This window comes from Podarcis vaucheri, assembly GCF_965113315.1.
Source record: "Podarcis vaucheri genome assembly, chromosome: 10".
Lineage (NCBI taxonomy): Eukaryota > Metazoa > Chordata > Lepidosauria > Squamata > Lacertidae > Podarcis > Podarcis vaucheri.
In genome coordinates this window covers 73,002,225-73,020,538 of record NC_138748.1, presented here as the reverse complement: position 1 = coordinate 73,020,538, position 18,314 = coordinate 73,002,225, and the positions used below count along the sequence as shown (strand labels likewise).

The following is an 18,314-nucleotide window of genomic DNA, read 5'->3' as shown; positions in this document are numbered from 1 at the left end:
TACTGAATTTCATTCAGTTATGACCCAGTTCCGCATGTGCTAAGGTCATCTTGAATCCCAATTCTGTCCTCTGCAGCATTAGCTACCCCTCCTAACTTGGTGTCATCTGCAAATTGGATGAGCATCCTCTCAGTTCCTTCATCCAAATCATTTATAAAGACATTAAACAACAGCGGACCCAGGAAAGTAGCCTGCGGTACCCCACTAATCTCTCTGGGATGATGAGGAACCATTAATGAGTACTCTCTGGGTTTGGTCATGCAACCAGCTACAAATCCACCTAACAGCTACCTCATCCAGCCCATGTTCTACCAGCTTCTTGGGGGACTTTGTCCACAGCCTTACTGAAATCAAGATACACTATGTCCACAGCATTCCCCTGATCCACCAAGCATGTTTATCGAAGTCAAAAGTGAATACATGGAAATATGAAAGAATACTAAAGTTGCTGTTGTTGTTGTTGTTTAGTCGTTTAGTCGTGTCCGACTCTTAATGACCCCATGGACCAGAGCACACCAGGCACTTCTGTCTTCCACTGCCTCCTGCAGTTTAGTCAAACTCATGCTGGTAGCTTCGAGAACACTGTCCCACCATCTCGTCCTCCGTCGTCCCCTTCTCCTTGTGCCCTCCATCTTCCCCAACATCAGGGTCTTTTCCAGGGAGTCTTCTCTTCTCATGAGGTGGCCAAAGTATTGGAGCCTCAGCTTCAGGATCTGTCCTTCCAGTGAGCACTCAGGGCTGAATTCCTGAAGAATGGAGAGGTTTGATCTTCTTGCAGTTCATGGACACTCAAGAGTCTCCTCCAGCACCACAATTCAAAAGCATCCATTCTTCGGCGATCAGCCTTTTTGATGGTCCAGCTCTCACTTCCACACATCACTACTGGGAAAACCATAGCTTCAACTATACGGACCTTTGTTGGCAAGGTGATGTCTCTGCTTTTTAAGATGCTGTCTACTAAAGTAAAAGCCCGTAAAAGCCCAACTCTCTCCAACATGCAAATGAGTGTGGCATGCTGAGTTCAGACAGTAGGGTTTCCCTGGACTTTCTGCTTCCACTATATGGCAGGATGCATTTTCTTTACAGCTTTGTGCATATGGAGAGAGGCTGAGCAAGAGATGGAAGGTTCATGATGCTAGAGCGCTGCGTTCTTGCGGAGAGAAAGCCAAACTTTTATGTCAGTGGTTCCCAAACATTTTGGAGTCAGTACCTGTAATATTTCTGGGTCCAACAAGAGGTATCGACAATGAGGAGTCGTTTTATTTTACAAACTTTTATTCAGAGGAGCCTCTAAGCTGTTAGAGAATCTACTAGGGCAGGGGTGGCCAAGAGAGGTTCAGGTCAAAGTTGTTGAGCTTTTTCTGCCAATGCGTCCAGTTCATTTTGTTGTCTTTTTAGATAATTTGTAAAAAGCTCCCCTTCTTCCTTAAAGTCACAGTTGTCCTGGTCTCGCAGTTTATATGTCAATTTAGCCAGATCTGCGTAAGTCATCAATTTTTCTTGCCTCTGTTCTTTCGTTGGCACTTCCTCATTCTTCCATCTTTGCGCTATCAAGACTGGCAGGGTTTGAATAAAGGTAAAGGTAAAGGTACCCCTGCCCGAACGGGCCAGTCTTGACAGACTGTGGGGTTTGTGCGCCCATCTCACATCTATTGGCCGGGGGCCAGCGCTGTCCGGAGACACTTCCGGGTCACGTGGCCAGCGTGACAACGCTGCTCTGGCGAGCCAGAGCCGCACACGGAACGCCGTTTACCTTCCCGCTGGTAAGCGGTACCTATTTATCTACTTGCCCCCGAGGGTGCTTTCGAACTGCTAGGTTGGCAGGCGCTGGGACCGAGCAGCGGGAGCGCACCCCGCCGCGGGGATTCGAACCGCCGACCTTTCGATCGGCAAGCCCTAGGCGCTGAGGCTTTAGCCCACAGCGCCACCCGCGTCCCCAGGGTTTGAATAAACATACACAAATTTATTGGTTGATAACATGAAAGACAGATACATAGATAGATAATGTAAGGATATGTACAAGTGTATAACATGCAGAGAATAATATGTGCTGAGAAATCAGAGAGAGGAGCTGAGGGAAGTCTCTGGGGCAGAGTGTTTGATGGGGGAAAGGGGGGAAGAATAATGAATATATGTTTTGAAATTTTGTTTTGCTGAAATTGTTAATAAAAAAATATTTTTTTTAAAAAAAATGTTGACCTTTTTTTAGGGAGGAGGAAAGCCCAGTTTTAAAGGGTTTTGGGGAGAAAGAGGAACAGCCATTCACAAACAAACAGCCTCACTGAGTAAATTCCGTCTTCTGTTCTGTAGATCGTGCAACGATGGAGGGTGGGGTGAGGTGGCAAGGCTGGATTCAATTTTACCAAGGCAAGGAAAAGGGCCCAGCGATCGGCAGTGATCTACCAAAACCTCCTGGGGATTGACCTGTTGGACATCCCTGCACTAGGGTGTTGGGCAGAAGTGAGGCAAGGGCAAGGATTTCAATTGGTGAGCAGAGAGTGAGCGGGGAGCAGCCCCTAGATATACGTAAAATGTGTATAAAAGAGTTCCGTAAACACCATGTTTTCTGCATTGTAGGAGGTTGGACTAGATGACCATTGGGATCCGCTCCAACTCTGCATTTTAGTATCCTATGTGATGCAATAGAAGGCTGATCGCCGAAGAATGGATGCTTTTGAATTATGGTGCTGGAGGAGACTCTTTGAGAGTCCCATGAACTGCAAGAAGATCAAACCTAACCATTCTGAAGGAAATCAGCCCTGAGTGCTCACTTGAAGGACAGATCCTGAAGCTGAGGCTCCAATACTTTGGCCACCTCATGAGAAGAGATGACTCCCTGGAAAAGACCCCCATGTTGGGAAAGATGGAGGGCACAAGGAGAAGGGGACGACAGAGGACGAGATGGTTGGACAGTGTTCTCGAAGCTACCAGCATGAGTTTGACCAAACTGCGGGAGGCAGTGGAAGACAGGAGTGCCTGGCGTACTCTGGTCCAGGGGGTCACGAAGAGTCAGACACGACTAAATGACTAAACAACATGTGATACAATATTTCTGCTTCATAATTTTATGTATGTTATAGTAAAGGTAAAGGTACCCCTGCCCGAACGGGCCAGTCTTGACAGACTGTGGGGTTTGTGCGCCCATCTCACATTTATTGGCCGGGGGCCAGCGCTGTCCGGGGACACTTCCGGGTCACGTGGCCAGCGTGACATCGCTGCTCTGGCGAGCCAGAGCCGCACACGGAACGCCGTTTACCTTCCCGCTGGTAAGCGGTACCTATTTATCTACTTGCACCCGGGGGTGCTTTCGAACTGCTAGGTGGGCAGGCGCTGGGACCGAACAGCGGGAGCGCACCCCGCCGCGGGGATTCGAACCGCCGACCTTTCGATCGGCAAGCCCTAGGCGTTGAGGCTTTAGCCCACAGCGCCACCCGCGTCCCTATTATGTATGTTATACATACCGGTAAATGTTATATGCATAATGTTATATGCATTGCTGTATGTACTGGAAACCTGGAGTGTTTATGTGTATCGTAATATATATAATAATAAAACCAGTGTGGATAAGCTTGAGATTTTCAGGAGATTCCACCACTACTTTCTGCAAACCTTGAGTTCCCCCAAAACCTCTGCTGATCCCTCCCTCGTGTGGATGGTGCCATTTAGGCCACACAATCAGGGCAGCCCAGCACTGGACTTTGAAAATAGAGGGCGTGATGCCATTCTCTGGCTCTGATGTCATTCTCTGCAGCTCCATCCCACCTCCTTGAAAGTCTCAGAGTAGCACCTGTTTTCTTTGAGTTTTCCTCTCCTGCCTCACTCCCTGCAGATTTCCTCTGCAGGGGCATCCCCAGGGCCCCTGCCTCGCAACATATCCTCACCTGCCGAGACACTTCTGTCCCCACGCAAGTGCAGAAACTTTGGAGCCGCTGCAGGCTTTCCAAAGGAAACGTCTGCAGCCTTCTTCCAGAAAATGGGGGTGATGCTTGTGGTGGCAGGTGCCCAACCAGCTCACCTGGGCTAGAGGCAAAGCTGGCGTTTCTAATGCCCCGTAGTTAACTCTTCGCCAGGTAGTCTTGGGAATAAGCCTTGAGATGGACTGACAACGATGCTGAACTACTGAAGGTTCTGTGGGCATCGAGGCAGATTATGAAAAGGTGCAAGATGCAAAATCTGTAGGGGAAGTTTGGAGCTGAGAGTGACCTTCTACAGAGTCAGACCACTGGTCATCTCCAGGGCAGAGCAACTCTGCAGGTTCTTGAGCAACCTTAATTGAAGATGCTCTGCACTGAAAGTGAGTGTCAGAAGTCTTCACTGGTCTCGGCATCATTACCCTTCCTAACAGGGAGCAACAGGACTTGGGTTCAAGGAAGGAACAAAAAGGCAAGAAAGGAGATGTCTCTCAGTGGGGCCTGGTGAGGAGGTGAAGCTTTGCAAAGGGGGTGGGAATGGGTTGTGAAATACTTGTTTGAACCTAAGGAATACTGTGGGGTGGCTGGTCCTCACTGAGGGAGGGATGAATGGCATGCTAAAAGCCCTAACTGTGGTGAGACACAGGATGGAGGTAAGTTACCATACTTCTTTATCTGCTGCTTTTTCAGTTGCAGAAGATGGGAAAACATGAACACGCTAAGCTGGTTAGAATTCAGGCAGACATCAAGACTGTGTTATTGTCTCTGACACTTAGGTGTGTTGGATCTCGTGGAGAGCCAGTGTGGTATAGTGGCTAGGAGCGGTAGTTTGCAATCTGGGGAACCGGGTTCGCGTCTCCGCTCCTCCACATGCAGCTGCTAGGTGACCTTGGGCCAGTCACACTTCTCTGAAGTCTCTCAGCCCCACTCACCTCACAGAGTGTTTGTTGTGGGGGAGGAAGGGAAAGGAGATTGTTGGCCGCTTTGAGACTCCTGAAGGGGAGTGAAAGGCGGGATATCAAATCCAAACTCTTCTTCTTCTTCTTCTTCTTCTTTCTCCCCGACTCTGCTTTTTTTTATTGCCTTTAGACAATTCATTAAGTAATTCAAATATCTGAGCACTGAAATCAAATCAGGAGGTTCATGCATTTTCTCAGAGTTTAATAAGCCAAACCTCTACATGTTCTCTCCGTATTTTTTTTAACCTAATGACAGAACAGAAGTCATTAGCAAGTGCCGCTGATTTGAGACGTGTAAAGACATCCACAAGCAAGACGGTGGCCTTTCAACTGACCTGCTCCTCTCTTTCTGCCCAGAGGCTCCCCCTGACGGACTGGCAAAAGGATGTGTGACTGTCACATTCAGTGTCTCTCAGTTTCTCATATTCCCAGTCTTAAGTTGAGTTCCCCACATCAGTTTGTAAATTGTCCTTGTGAGAATTTATCAACATTTTACAATGAATTTATATTTTTGTATGCCATTATGCCTAATGCACACCTTTTGCAATGCAATTTCCCTTCATTTAATCTGCCTCTGTATGCTGTTTTCACTAATATATGCATTTGTATGCTGAATTTGTCCATTTTTGTACACATTACTTGGCTGGAGAGCAGTGCTGTTGAATTTTGAGCAAAGAATGACTGTGTTTCAGTCTGTGTGTTGTTCTGGAAAGCGACAAGCTTTTAAATGCAAACAGAATCAGATTTATCTCCATCCCCAGAACTGCACCAGCAAAAGATAGTTGGTGTTCCTCATTACTGATGCTGAATCCAGGGATAGGCAAAATATATTTCTTGTACAGGTCCCTTTCCTTGCAGGTGAATTCCATATCCTCGATGGAAGCCAACAACCAGACCACACAGGTAATGGAATTTGTCCTCCTGGGTTTCTCCGGCATGCTAGATGGCCAGAGATACCTCTTCTTGGCATATTTCACCATCTACTTGGTGACCATCACGGGTAATGTCATGATCTTCACCCTGATCCAGCTGGATTCCCATCTCCACAGCCCCATGTACTTTTTCCTCAGCCACCTATCATGCTTAGATATTTGCCTCTCATCTGTCACGGTCCCCAAAATCCTGGTGAATCTTTTATACCAGCAACACACCATCTTCTACAATCAGTGCATGGCCCAGATGTTCTTCCTGATGTCCTTCACGGGGGCAGAAGCTGTGCTGCTGGCTGTCATGGCTTATGATCGCTACGTCGCCATCTGCAGGCCTTTGTACTACTCGGTCCTCATGAACGCCAAGGCTTGCGCCCTGCTGGCCACCACCACATGGGTTTGGGGCTTCCTCCATTCCGCTTTTCACACTGCTCTGAGCTCCAACTTGCACTTCTGTGGGCACAACCAGATTGGGCACATTTTCTGTGACGTCCCCCAGTTGTTGAAAATTGCCTGTGGAGACCTGTACATGAATTTCATGGCGACTCAGGTAGCCAGCGTTTTCATAGGACTATTCCCCTTCCTGGCCATTGGCCTCTCATACTTCTACATCCTCTCCTCTGTCTTGCGGATCCCGTCCAATGCTGGCAGGCAGAAAGCTCTTTCCACTTGCGCTTCTCACGTGATCGTGGTCACCCTTTACTTTGGGAATGGGTTGGTTAACTACAACCAATTTGGACAGGGCTACTCCTTGGAGACAGGCACTCTGATCTCCACGATGTACTGCATTATCCCCCCTGCGCTGAACCCCCTGATCTACAGCCTCCGCAACAAGGAGGTCAAGGGAGCCCTGAGGAAGCTCCTGGAAAGCCAGAGGAAAGGACACACTTCTTCAAGCAGATAGTGATCCCAGAAATGAGACTCTCAGAGTTCCCTGGCTGCTTAAGAATTGCAGGCATGCTTGGATGGTAGCAAGCTGTGGGATGGAGATCAAGGCAGACTCATCCACCACAGCTGGTGCCAGGGTAGCCCTGCCAGAGCCAAGGCATACCCCTGGCATTTGCCTGGCCACGATGGCCACCACAGAGGGCAGCCCTGCTCCCTTCATGGCACAAGTGTTGAACAATTCCCCCATCTTGTCTTTTGGGTGGAACAGCAGGAGTGGAACTGTTTGTAAGTGAATGAAGAAAGAAAGAACACAACGAACTCTGGCACAGAAATGTTTATGTATTTTTTTTTAATGGAACTTGGGAATCCTGATATGGTGTACAAATCACCAACATCTCTTGCCCATCGATTGACAAGAGCTCATTTTCCCTATGTAGTTGCCATCAGTATATACATTTTTATTGTTGCATGTCTCATGTCTAAAACACTCACGTTTTCAAAAATTTCAGTGCTCAGCATCACTAACAAATAAGTCCAGTCCAGTACTGAAACAGTGGCTTGCAGAGGGGCACAGTTCAGAAGGCAGAAGCTGGGAAATACTGGATGGGGAACAGCTAGGAGAAGAAACACTGGGAGGGAGAGTGTTAACAGATTCACTGTCTCTGGAAAGCATTCCTCCACTCTCCCCAAAGCCAAGAAGAGCTCAGAAAGTGTCAGAACAGAAAGCACAGAAAGCACAGAGGGTACAAGCTCAGATTACAAGACGTAGAAGTGACATAGATTAATAGGGACGGAGGGGGTGGGATCCTTAAGTGGGAGCACCGCCATTCCTAGGAGATGGGTTTTTTGTTCTCTTGCTGTGGTTATTAAAGTTTCCAACTGGTGGGAAGACTCCTTTTCCTTTGTTCTGCTTATCTACTGCCATGGGGGAGGAAGCCAGTTCCCTGAAGCCTGACACCCATGTAGGCCGCCTTGAGCTCCTTGGAGAAAAAGGTGGGCTCAATCAATCAATCAATCAATCAACAGTGGGTCAACAAGAGAGGAGGCGTGAGTGGCCCCTGTACTCTTCCATTTGTTGACTTATTCTAACACCTATGATAGAACGTAAGAAAGCAACTCTCTCCAGTGTCACTGGAGGAAGGCCAGGTTATTTCTGTTTTGGGTACCATGCTTGAATGCAGGGGCGTACCTGAGGGTTGGTCAGGTTAGTCTCTGCCAAAGGCCCAGGCCCAGGGGAGCACAAAAATTGTGCCTCTTCCCTCTTGCTAGGAGCCCACCAGCCCGTTTGTGCCCTCCCTGGGCTGCTCCTCTGGGCAGCCAACATCTCCTTGAGAGCCAGTGTGGTGTAGTGGTTAAGAGCGGTAGTCTTGTAATCTGGGGAACCGGGTTCGCGTCTCCGCTCCTCCATATGCAGCTGGGGTGACCTTGGGCCAGTCACACTTCTTTGAAGTCTCTCAGCCCCACTCACCTCACAGAGTGTTTGTTGTGGGGGAGGAAGGGAAAGGAGACTGTTAGCCGCTTTGAGACTCCTTAAAAGGGAGTGAAAGGCGGGATATCAAATCCAAACTCCTCCTCCTCCTCCTCCTCTTCTTCTTCTTCTTCTTCTTCTTCTTCTTCTTCTTGCCAAGGTCTTCTCTGCTTGAATGTGATTCATAGAGTAAGAATCTGCTTTGAAAGTCTACCACAGTAGGAAAATCCTTAAATAAATAAATAAAGACTAGCAAGCTGGGCATCTTTCAATGGTTATTCTCACAAGGTCCCTGATTGGCTGCTGCACAGACGACCTTCCCTGCCATTGGATGGAGTCTCTACAAAGTTCTTCCCCAAGAGAAACTCTTGATTCTCAGTTTTCTCAGTTTACTCTGTTTCTCAGTTTTCAGTCTTAAATTCAGTTCTTCACATTTCCACATTAGATTGTGGTTGGTTGCTGTTTTGTTAAAGTCTTCATGAAAATTCACCAGCATGTTAATGCAAATTTCTCCTTTGCTCTCCTTCTCACAAAAGAAATGCTTTTTCTATCTCTTTTCTGGAAATATATGCCTACTTATCCACACATTTTTGTGTGCATTCCCTGACTGGACAGCTGCATCCCCGCCTGTCATGGAACTGCCATCAGAACAGGGGCAGGAAACAGAGGGGCAGTTGTGTTACTGGGAGCCTCTGAAAATCTCGCAAAGCAGTTCCTCTTCCAGTGATGAGGAAAGCCACACCTCCAGTGGGGAAGAGGGGAAGGGACCAGAGGATGCTGTTGGGAGCCTCAGCACCGCTCCTGGCAAAGCCAGCCAGGGGGGAAGCACGCCCCTTCCGTCGCCCACCCTGCGCAGAGGTCTAAAGCGCAAAGAGGGAAGGAAAAGGCTGGGCATAACAAGACTTTTATGTTGGGGGGGTCCAGGAAACAAGCACTCCCGGGTTCTGCTAGCGATTGAGGCAGACATGAACTTTGGGGTTCTGCACTGTAAATAGTTTTGCACCTAAATAAAACCTGTAAAAGACAGGTCGGAGTCCTGCCTGGTTACTCGTGAGCAACCACCTTTGCCATCTGACACCCCCCCCCCAAAAAAATGGAAAAGTGTGAAATTAAATGAAAGCTAAACTGACTTTCTTCCCCGTTTTTAAATAAGAGCCAGTCCTTTTTGATTTGAACATTGCAATTCCCTGACTCCCTTGGGTGACGCCAAATACCCTTGTCACCAGCATTTTCTGCCAGGAGAAAAATAAAGCCCAGAGGGAGGGGTGTCTTTTCGTGTGCTTCTTGGTCTCTCTTCCTTTCGTTGCAAATGCATGTTCTTCAGGGGCTGCTCAAACAATAAAAACCTTCTTTCTTGCCAGAGTTGGGTCCGCAGACTGTATAGGCAAGACACAGCCAGGTGTTAGGAGATGAGGTGGTGCCTGAAACACAGCCAGAAACGGAGAGCTTTTCTTAGGCAGAACATGAGTCTGATTTGTCTCCAGTCCTGGCACGGTGGAAGGTGGGGACCCTGAAATCTACAAACACCTTCTGTCGCCCCTCACCTTCTCTGTCCCTGGGACTCTCCCTCCTGTCTGGCTCTCCTCCCTGGGTCACCTGGAAGCAGCATCTGGATCTGACCTTCTCCCCACCAATTGTCTGCCTCTGCAGCACTCACCTGAGTTCATTCAGCAGGAAGATGGCAGGTGAGGAGAAGAAACATAAGGGAACCTGTGCAGGTTCCATCTGCAATGGGGTCTGGAGGAGGAATTGCTTGTCTGGATGCACTGGTTTGTTGAAAAGCATGCAAACTGGACATTGTCTAACACTGGGCAGGATGTTTGAATCAATATGGGAAAAGAGGAAATAATCCAGGCTGCCTGATTTACAGCTGGCTGCAAAGCGATTCCATGTTCTGTGCAGCACAGGAAAGCTTCAAAGCCTTCAGAGTGTTAAGCGACCTGCTTGAGTCGCATCCGCTGTGTCCAGAATAGGGATGGGCAAATCGTTTATGCTGTGAACCACCCTGAAATCTGGGGGTGGTGGTAGACAAATTCTATTCCTAACAACAACCACAACAATTTTAGTGCAAAGTTAGTGTGGTTTTTTTTGTTTTGTTTTGTTTTGCCAAATGTACACCATTCTGCAAAGCAATTTCCCCCAATACAGTGGTACCTCTGGTTAAGAACTTAATTCATTCCAGAGGTCCGTTCTTAACCTGAAACTGTTCTTAACCTGAAGCACCACTTTAGCTAATGGGGCCTCCCGCTGCCCCCGCGCTGCCGGAGCACAATTTCTGTTCTCACCCTGAAGCAAAGTTCTTAACCTGAAGCACTATTTCTGGGTTAGCGGAGTCTGTAACCTGAAGCATCTGTAACCTGAGGTACCACTGTATAACACATGTTTGCATGTTATCTGCAGTGTGTGTGTGTGTGCCCGTGTCCACAGACCCAGTATACACATTTTTGTTTTTTGTTTTTTTAAAAAGATATTTATTGAGAAAAAATTTTGAATAGAAGAAAAAATAAAAATAAACATACAAAATAATAAGCAGTTAAAAACACACATTAATTTTCAATAACATAACTTCCATACCCTTATTTCCTCCGGCCTCCTCGTACTTCCCTTCTTTGTATTCCATTTCAGTTTGTTAGTTCAGCAAATCCTTACCATTAAACTTTTACCCATTTATAATCCTTTTTTCATATCTCCTAAAGCATTACCGCTGGAAACCGCTTAGTTTCTATCCAACATCTTTCTAACATTCATTAATTTTCCAGTATACACATTTTTGTACACATTACTTGACAGGGGAACTGCATTGAAGTGTGAAGGGTGGCTGTATTTCAGTTTGCATGCTGTTTCAGAAAGAGCTGATTCAGTAGGCTTGCCTAATAATAATAATAATAATAATAATAATAATAATAATAAATAATTGTATTTATACCCCACCCTCCCCAGCCAAGACCAGGCTCAGGGCGGCTAACATCTGGTATAAAACCAATTGATTAAAATACAACTTAAAAACAGGATTAAAATACAACTTAAAATGCAGCCTCATTTCAGTGGGAGCCCAGATCAAAAACTGTTCGGGGGGAGCAAATGTCAAATCTTCACCAAGGCCAACTACCCAGACTGGTCCTACGTGAGCCAGAAAAAAGCCAGGGAAGTCCCCAAATAGGGGTTCCATCACAGAAGGAAAAGGAAAGAGGGGGAGGGGAACTGAATCTTAGTATCTCCCGCACCCCTAGCCCAGAGTGGTTTTATGGTTCAGCCTTATTCATCAGCTGTAGGTTCAGGACAGACGCCACCCACCCCCCAAAGGGCTGCTTCTCACAGTGCATAAGCAATTGATGGACTTTGCTGCCTCAAAATGCCACAATGGCTTTACCTTAAACAACTGCAAAAAGGAGCTTAGATGCAATTAAAGAAGCAGGGAAAGTATATCAAAGACTATTAGCCAGGATAGTTAAAAGTTAGAGAAATGTTACATATCACTGAGAAACATCTGCTGGGGAGAACTATTGCCTTAGTGTCCCAATGCTCAACTTATTTGGTGTCATCCAGCTGACTGCTTTGGGATGAGCCCATCTGTTAATTTCCTATATTTTTTGCCGATATTTCTGTTCTGTTCTGCAGTAATCTGCTTTTTATTTAAACAACCCCCCCCTCCAACTACATAGCTCAGTAATATTTTTTGATAGGACAAATGGCAAGAGATTCAGACTTAACATTAGGAAGAACTCTCTGAGGACAAGAGCTGTTAGACAGCGGAACGGACTCTCTCAGAAGGTAGTGGACTCTCCAACTTTGGAGGCTTTTAAACAGAGATTGGATGGCCTCAGGGATGGTTCAGGGATGTTTAAGCTGAGATTCCTGAATTCCAGGTGGTTGGAATGGAGGATGCTAAATATTTACTAGTTATTTCCCAATTCAAATCAGACTTCAAATTCAGGCAGTTACTAAACCCGTCTCTTTTGGCCTCCGTTAAAATGATGACCCTTACAGGTTTCCCCCATTGTGGTCTCAGACAAGATTTTCAACAAACCTGCAATTAATGTTCTTTTTTCATATAAGAAACCTATATAGTAAATCCCAGTTAGGTGGTTGGAGGCAGGGTCCCCCATCTACAGACCTATCATGTTGTTGTTGTTGTTGTTGTTTAGTCGTTTAGTCGTGTCCGACTCTTCGTGACCCCTTGGACGAGAGCATGCCAGGCACTCCTTTCTTCCACTGCCTCCTGCAGTTGGGTCAAACTCATGCTGGTAGCTTTGAGAACACTGTCAAACCATCTCGTCCTCTGTTGTCTTCTTCTCCTTGTGCCCTCCATCTTTCCCATCATCAGGGTCTTTTCCAGGGAGTCTTCTTTTCTCATGAGGTGGCCAAAGTCTTGGAGCCTCAGCTTCAGGATCTGTCCTTCCAGTGAGCACTCAGGGCTGATTTCCTTAAGAATGGAGAGGTTTGATCTTCTTGCAGTCCATGGGACTCTCAAGAGTCTCCCCCAGCACCATAATTCAAAAGCATCCATTCTTTGGCGATCAGCCTTCTTTATGGTCCAGCTCTCACTTCCATACATCACTACTGGGAAAACCATGGCTTTAACTATACGGACTTTTGTCAGCAAGGTGATGGCTCTGCTTTTTAAGATGCTGTCTAGGTTTGGCATTGCTTTTCTCCCAAGATGCAGGCCTCTTTTAATTTCGTGCAGTTTGCAGATGCATCCTAGTTGTCCAGGAGAATATGAGCTGAAGATGAAGACGTGTGGATTCAAGAGGTCCCCACTTGGTTGCTTTTTCCTTATTCCCTCACAATGTAAATACAGTGGTACCTCTGGTTGTGAACGGAATCCATTCCAGAGGCCCATTCCCAACATGAAAAGAGCACAACCCGCAGCGGCGCATCTGTGCCCAAGCGGGTTGTGATTCGCCATATCTGTGCAAGCATGTGATGTCACTTTGTGCTTCTGCGCATGTGTGAGTGGCGAAACCCAGAAGTAACCCTTTCCGGTACTTCCGGGTCGCCACGGGACATAACCTGAAAGAACGTAACATGAAGCAGACGTAACCTGAGGTATGACTGTACTGGCATTCAGCCCTTTAATCTGCATTTATATGCAAGTTGTTCATATGTTCTAAGTTTGTACAAGTCTTCAATCCAGTCGTAGAAGGGAACCACAATTTTATTTTTCCAATTCATCAGCATCAGTCTTTTTGCTGTGGTAAGGGCACAGAGAGTCCAGTCAAATTGTCCTTTTCTAAGGTTCCATGTGCTGGGTATATAATTCAAGAGGATGTTTTGCTCTGCAAATGTTAGGTTGTTCCATACAGTTATGTTGATGCTTTCAGTTACCGTCTGCCAAAAATCTTTTAAAAAACAAAGAAACCCACCTCTGCCCATGATTTTTCATGTGTGTGTTCTGGAACCTTCTTTTGTCCGCATTAATCTCTCTTCCTTGCTGCTCTCTTCTCAGAGTTGACTTTGATGCAGACCATGGAAGGCAGCAATCAGACGCTGGTGGTGACCGAATTCATCTTCCTGGGTTTCTCTGGGGTCCAAAAAGGTCAGTCCTTCTTCTTCCTGCTCTTTCTGACCATCTACCTCTTCACCCTGGTGGGAAACTCCATGATCTTCACCCTGATCCAGCTGGATTCACGCCTCCACAGCCCCATGTACTTTTTCCTCAGCCATTTATCCTGCTTGGACGTCTGCTACTCATCTGTCACCATCCCCAAGATCCTGGTAAACTTCTTGCACCAGAGCCACACCATTTCCTACAACCAGTGCATGGCCCAGATGTTCTTCCTGATGACCTTTGCAGGGACTGAGTGTGCCCTGCTGGCCGTCATGGCCTACGACCGCTATGCCGCCATTTGTCAACCCTTGCGCTATGCTCACCTGATGAGCAGAAGAGTGTGTGTCCCTCTGGCTACCACTTCTTGGATCTGGGGCCTCTTGGACTCTGCCATTCACACTGCGCTCTCCACCAACCTGGCCTTCTGTGGGGCCAACCAGATCCACCACATCTTCTGCGATGTCCCACCACTGCTGAAAATCTCCTGCAGCAACACCTATGTCAACGAGATGGCCCTTCATGCAGCAAGCATTTTTGTGGGGATCAGCCCTTTCCTCCTGGTGGTCATCTCCTATATCTTCATTCTGTCGGCCATCCTTCGGATCCGCTCCAACAATGGCAGGCACAAGGCCTTCTCCACTTGTGCAGCCCACATAGTTGTGGTCATCATCTATTTTGGGATGGCCAACGTGAACTACAACCGCCCGAGCGCAGGCTACTCCTTGGAAGTGGACACCCTGGTCTCCACACTCTACTGCATCATCACCCCCATGCTGAACCCCCTCATCTACAGCCTCCGCAACAAGGAGGTGAAGGAAGCCCTGAAGAAGGTTCTGGGGGGTCAGAAGAAGGGATATAATTCCCCTCACTAACAAGTGGTGTGGAAATCAGACCACTAGATAATCATTTGAAATGTACATTAGCAGCACCGCTCCTTATTCTATCAGGAGGGTCTCTTTGCTCATCTGTTCCAAAGGTGCTCTGAGGGTTGTACAAAGTGCAAAAATATTGACACGCAAGTAGCATGCAAATCACTTCCTCAGATACACTGAAAGTTTACAAAGATTACAAGAAGACTTCAACCAGTTATTAAAATAGGTTTGCCCTTTTAGAATCAGTTTTTCTAGCAGTTATCTTACTTTACTTGCAGTGTGTGGTTACACATGTTTTTGCACAACTTTGTTCTTGCAGCTAAAACAGAATATGAACCGAGCATATGCCTCCCTCATCCTCATAGGACTAGTTTAGCCAGCTAGCGCTGGTGATCATCTAATGTTTATTGGATGGATTTTTCCCCTAAATTGATTTTTGATTTTTGAATTCTGAATTTATTGTTACTCATGTTTTATACTGTATTTTATGCTGTTTTTGGTTGCATCAATTAAATGTTTTAAATTTGTTGTTAGCCGTCCTGAGCCCAGTTTTCTGAACTGGGAAGGGCAGGGTATAAATAAAAAATTATTTATTTATTTATTTATTTATTTATTTATCCTTAGTTACGTACACACTTTAACCGTTAAACAAAGCAGATTTGACTATATGTTCTGCATTGTACACCAATGTATAAGCTCAAGACAAGACTCTTGATTTTCTGTTTACTATTCAGGTGTGTATAATTAAGCTCCTAATCAGTACCCTTCCCACCCCCATCCAGACCTTTTGTTTGTTTATTGCATCATTCTGTATTATATTATATTTTAAAATTAAGTGCTTTTAGTATTTTGTAAGCTATCCTGTACGGTTATTTTGATACTCTGTATCTTTTAAAAACATTATTAAAAACACGCACACAATTCCCCCTAAAATGTTCCTCATTTTTTGTATGTTATTTTCAGCAACTTATGCTCTTTTATCCACGCTTTACCCTACTTCAGACATTTTTTCTGCACCTTACTTGGCTGGAGATTTGCATTGCAAGATCTGGAGATGGGCAAATTGAAAAGGCGGGCTGTGCTTTGATTCCCGTATTGCTTCAGAAAGTGTGAATTAAATGGAGATTGAATAGATTTTCTTCCCCCATCACTAACTGAGAGCCTGGTTTGAACATTGGTATTCCCCAACCCCCTGGGTCCCCACCCTTCGCTCACGACTCCAAACTTCTCTGCCAATTAAAAGAAAAACCCAAAGGGGGTGGGGAGGAGAGAGAGAAGAGAAATCTTTTTCTGGACTCCTTGATTTTTCTTTCTCCTGATGCAAAGGTGTGTTCTTCAGGGGCAGCTCAAGCACTCAGAATAAACCTGATTTCCTGCCAGAGTTGGACCCGCACAATACAAGAAGGGTGCAGCTTAGCTTTAGGACATGTGATTGATGCTTGAAGAGCTGGGGACCTTTCTTTGGGAAGAACTCCTGCCTGACTCTCCTCACTGGGTTACCTGGAAGAAGCATCAGCATCTAAAACTGGCTTTCTCCACATCTTTCCAAAGGCAACAGGTGCCCCACCATTATCCATGCAGCAGGAAGGTGCCAGGTGAGAAATGAAGGGAAATGAAGGTGTCCATGAAGTAGCCCTTGGACCCAGGAAAGGTTTCATTTGCAATGGGGGTGGGATAGGAATTGCTCATCTGCATGCACCAGTTTGATTGAAACCAGGGAATTTTTTTAACTGGACTGTGTCTAACATCATTCCAGAAGTTTAAACCAGAAATCATGCTGGTAAATGGGGAAATAATCCGGGCTGGCTGGTCTAAAACTGAGCACAAAATGATTCATTTTTCCATGCAGGACGCGAAAGCTTTGAAATGCTCACAGTGCTAAGCAATGCGCTTGGGCTGGATTTGCTCTGTCCAGAATAGGGATGGGCAAATCTTCAAATTTCAGTTCCGCTCCATTTCTCATTTCACCAATCTTAAGTTCATTTTTCTACATTTTAACAGCAGTTTGGAATCTTTGCTAAGTCCTCACGAAAATTCATCAGCATTTTAGTGCAAAGTTCTCCTAATACAGTATATACACGAGTGTTCGTTTGTTGCAATTTTGCAAAGCAATTTCTCCTAGTACAGTGGTACCTCGGGTTACAGGCGCTTCAGGTTACAGACGCTTCAGGTTACAGACTCCACTAACCCAGAAATAGTACCTCAGGTTATGAACTTTTCTTCAGGATGAGAATAGAAATCGTGCGATGGTGATGCAGTGGCAGCCGGAGGGCCCATTAGCTAAAGTGGTACCTCAGGTTAAGAATGGTTTCAGGTTAAGAACAGACCTCTGGAAGGAATTAAGTTCTTAACCCGAGGTACCACTGTATAATGCATTTTTGCATGTGTTACTTGATCGGAGAACTGTATTGCAAAATTCAGGTTTCAAAGGGTGGCTGTTTCAGAACCTTGGAAACTGTGCAAATGAGGTGTGTTTGCCATTGAATGCAAATCTAATGCACTCCCCATCCCAAGCCCAGAGTGATTTTACGCATCAGCCTTATTTATTGCCCATGAAATCAGGACAGTCGCTTGCCACGCTTCACCCTTCCAAAATAACAGCTTCTCGCGGTGCATAAGAAATTTTGGGGTTTGGCTGCTTGGAGATGCTGTAATTCCCCTACATTAAAAAGCTTTAAATTGGGCTTGGGCAGATATGGGGAGGGGGGAAAGTCTATCAATGGCTATTAGTCATGGTAGCTAGACTTTAGCCAGAGGTCACGTGGCCCTGAGGAATATCTGTTTTGGAGGGCTATTGCTCATCTGCTCTGATGGTCAACTTCTCTGGTGGAATCTGAGGACCACTTTGTGAAAGGGGGAGGTTTACAATTTGTAGATTGCACATGTTTTCTACTGATAATTCTCTTCCATTCTGCAGAAATCTGCAACTTTAAAGAGAAAAAAACTCTTCGTAATACATATTTAACTACGTACATAATACGTCAGGCCATTTCTTGGAAGAATTGGCCAAGACTGACTTCTTTAGGCATCCCTAAGAGAAGGATTCTGAACTAGACAGACCTTTCATCTCATCCGGCAGAGCTGGTCAGGAGAGGGTCATGAGAGCCTCAAAGAGCACTCACACAAATTTATACTGGGTGCTCTTAGGATATTGATTACAGGGGAATACAATACAGAATTTATTTATTTTTATAGCAGAACATCTTGGTTCCACCTTGCTCAGTTGTGGCCATTGCAGGGCTTTGAGGCTGCCGTGCTCAGAAGGGCTTCGTTCATGGAAGCAAGCGGTGCTGCCACGGTCCTTCAAGTTGACACCATGTCCCTCATGCACATCTAGAATTTCTCCCCTTTTGCTACTATTGCTGGATCTCTTGGCATCTCTGTAGTCTGACCAGCTGTGGTTCTCAGAACAATGTTAGCAAAAGCGAGAACTTCTGGATGTACACAGTGAACACATTACAGCTGCAGGGGCAGGAGACTTGTTCAAATTTCTTACAATAATCAGCTGTGAAGCCTTCTGGGCCAGGGGCTATTTAAAAAAAAACTCACTGACCATACTGTGGAGCTCAGAGATCATTATGGGAGGCTGTTGCTTATCAGAACCAGATTGGGCTAAACAACATTAAATGCTTCAATAGCATCATTTTTGGGATAATCAGATGCATGCAATTTCTCATAGAATTTTAAAAATTCATTTGTGACGTTATCAGATCCTATTATCACTTTATCCTTGTTG

The 18,314-nt window shown here is 45.9% G+C and overlaps 2 protein-coding genes across 2 annotated transcripts in view; both read left to right on the top strand.

Annotated features, from left to right (window-relative positions):
* Positions 1–6,703, top strand: part of LOC309542452 (uncharacterized protein) — a gene marked incomplete at its 3' end in the record, with an annotated part of 34,504 nt that extends 27,801 nt beyond the window's left edge. Inside the window, exon 5 of the mRNA XM_082241251.1 lies at positions 5,729–6,703. Coding sequence (XP_082097377.1) covers positions 5,729–6,703 — 975 coding nt within the window. The remainder of the gene's footprint in view (positions 1–5,728) is intronic.
* Positions 6,704–13,624: 6,921 nt separating this feature from the next.
* LOC309542451 (olfactory receptor 5V1-like) lies at positions 13,625–14,578 on the top strand (the record flags this gene model as incomplete). Its single annotated transcript, XM_082241250.1, has 1 exon — positions 13,625–14,578. The coding sequence occupies one exon, from the start codon at positions 13,625–13,627 to the stop codon at positions 14,576–14,578; it is 954 nt and encodes a 317-aa protein (XP_082097376.1).
* Between the last annotated feature and the right edge of the window lie 3,736 nt (positions 14,579–18,314).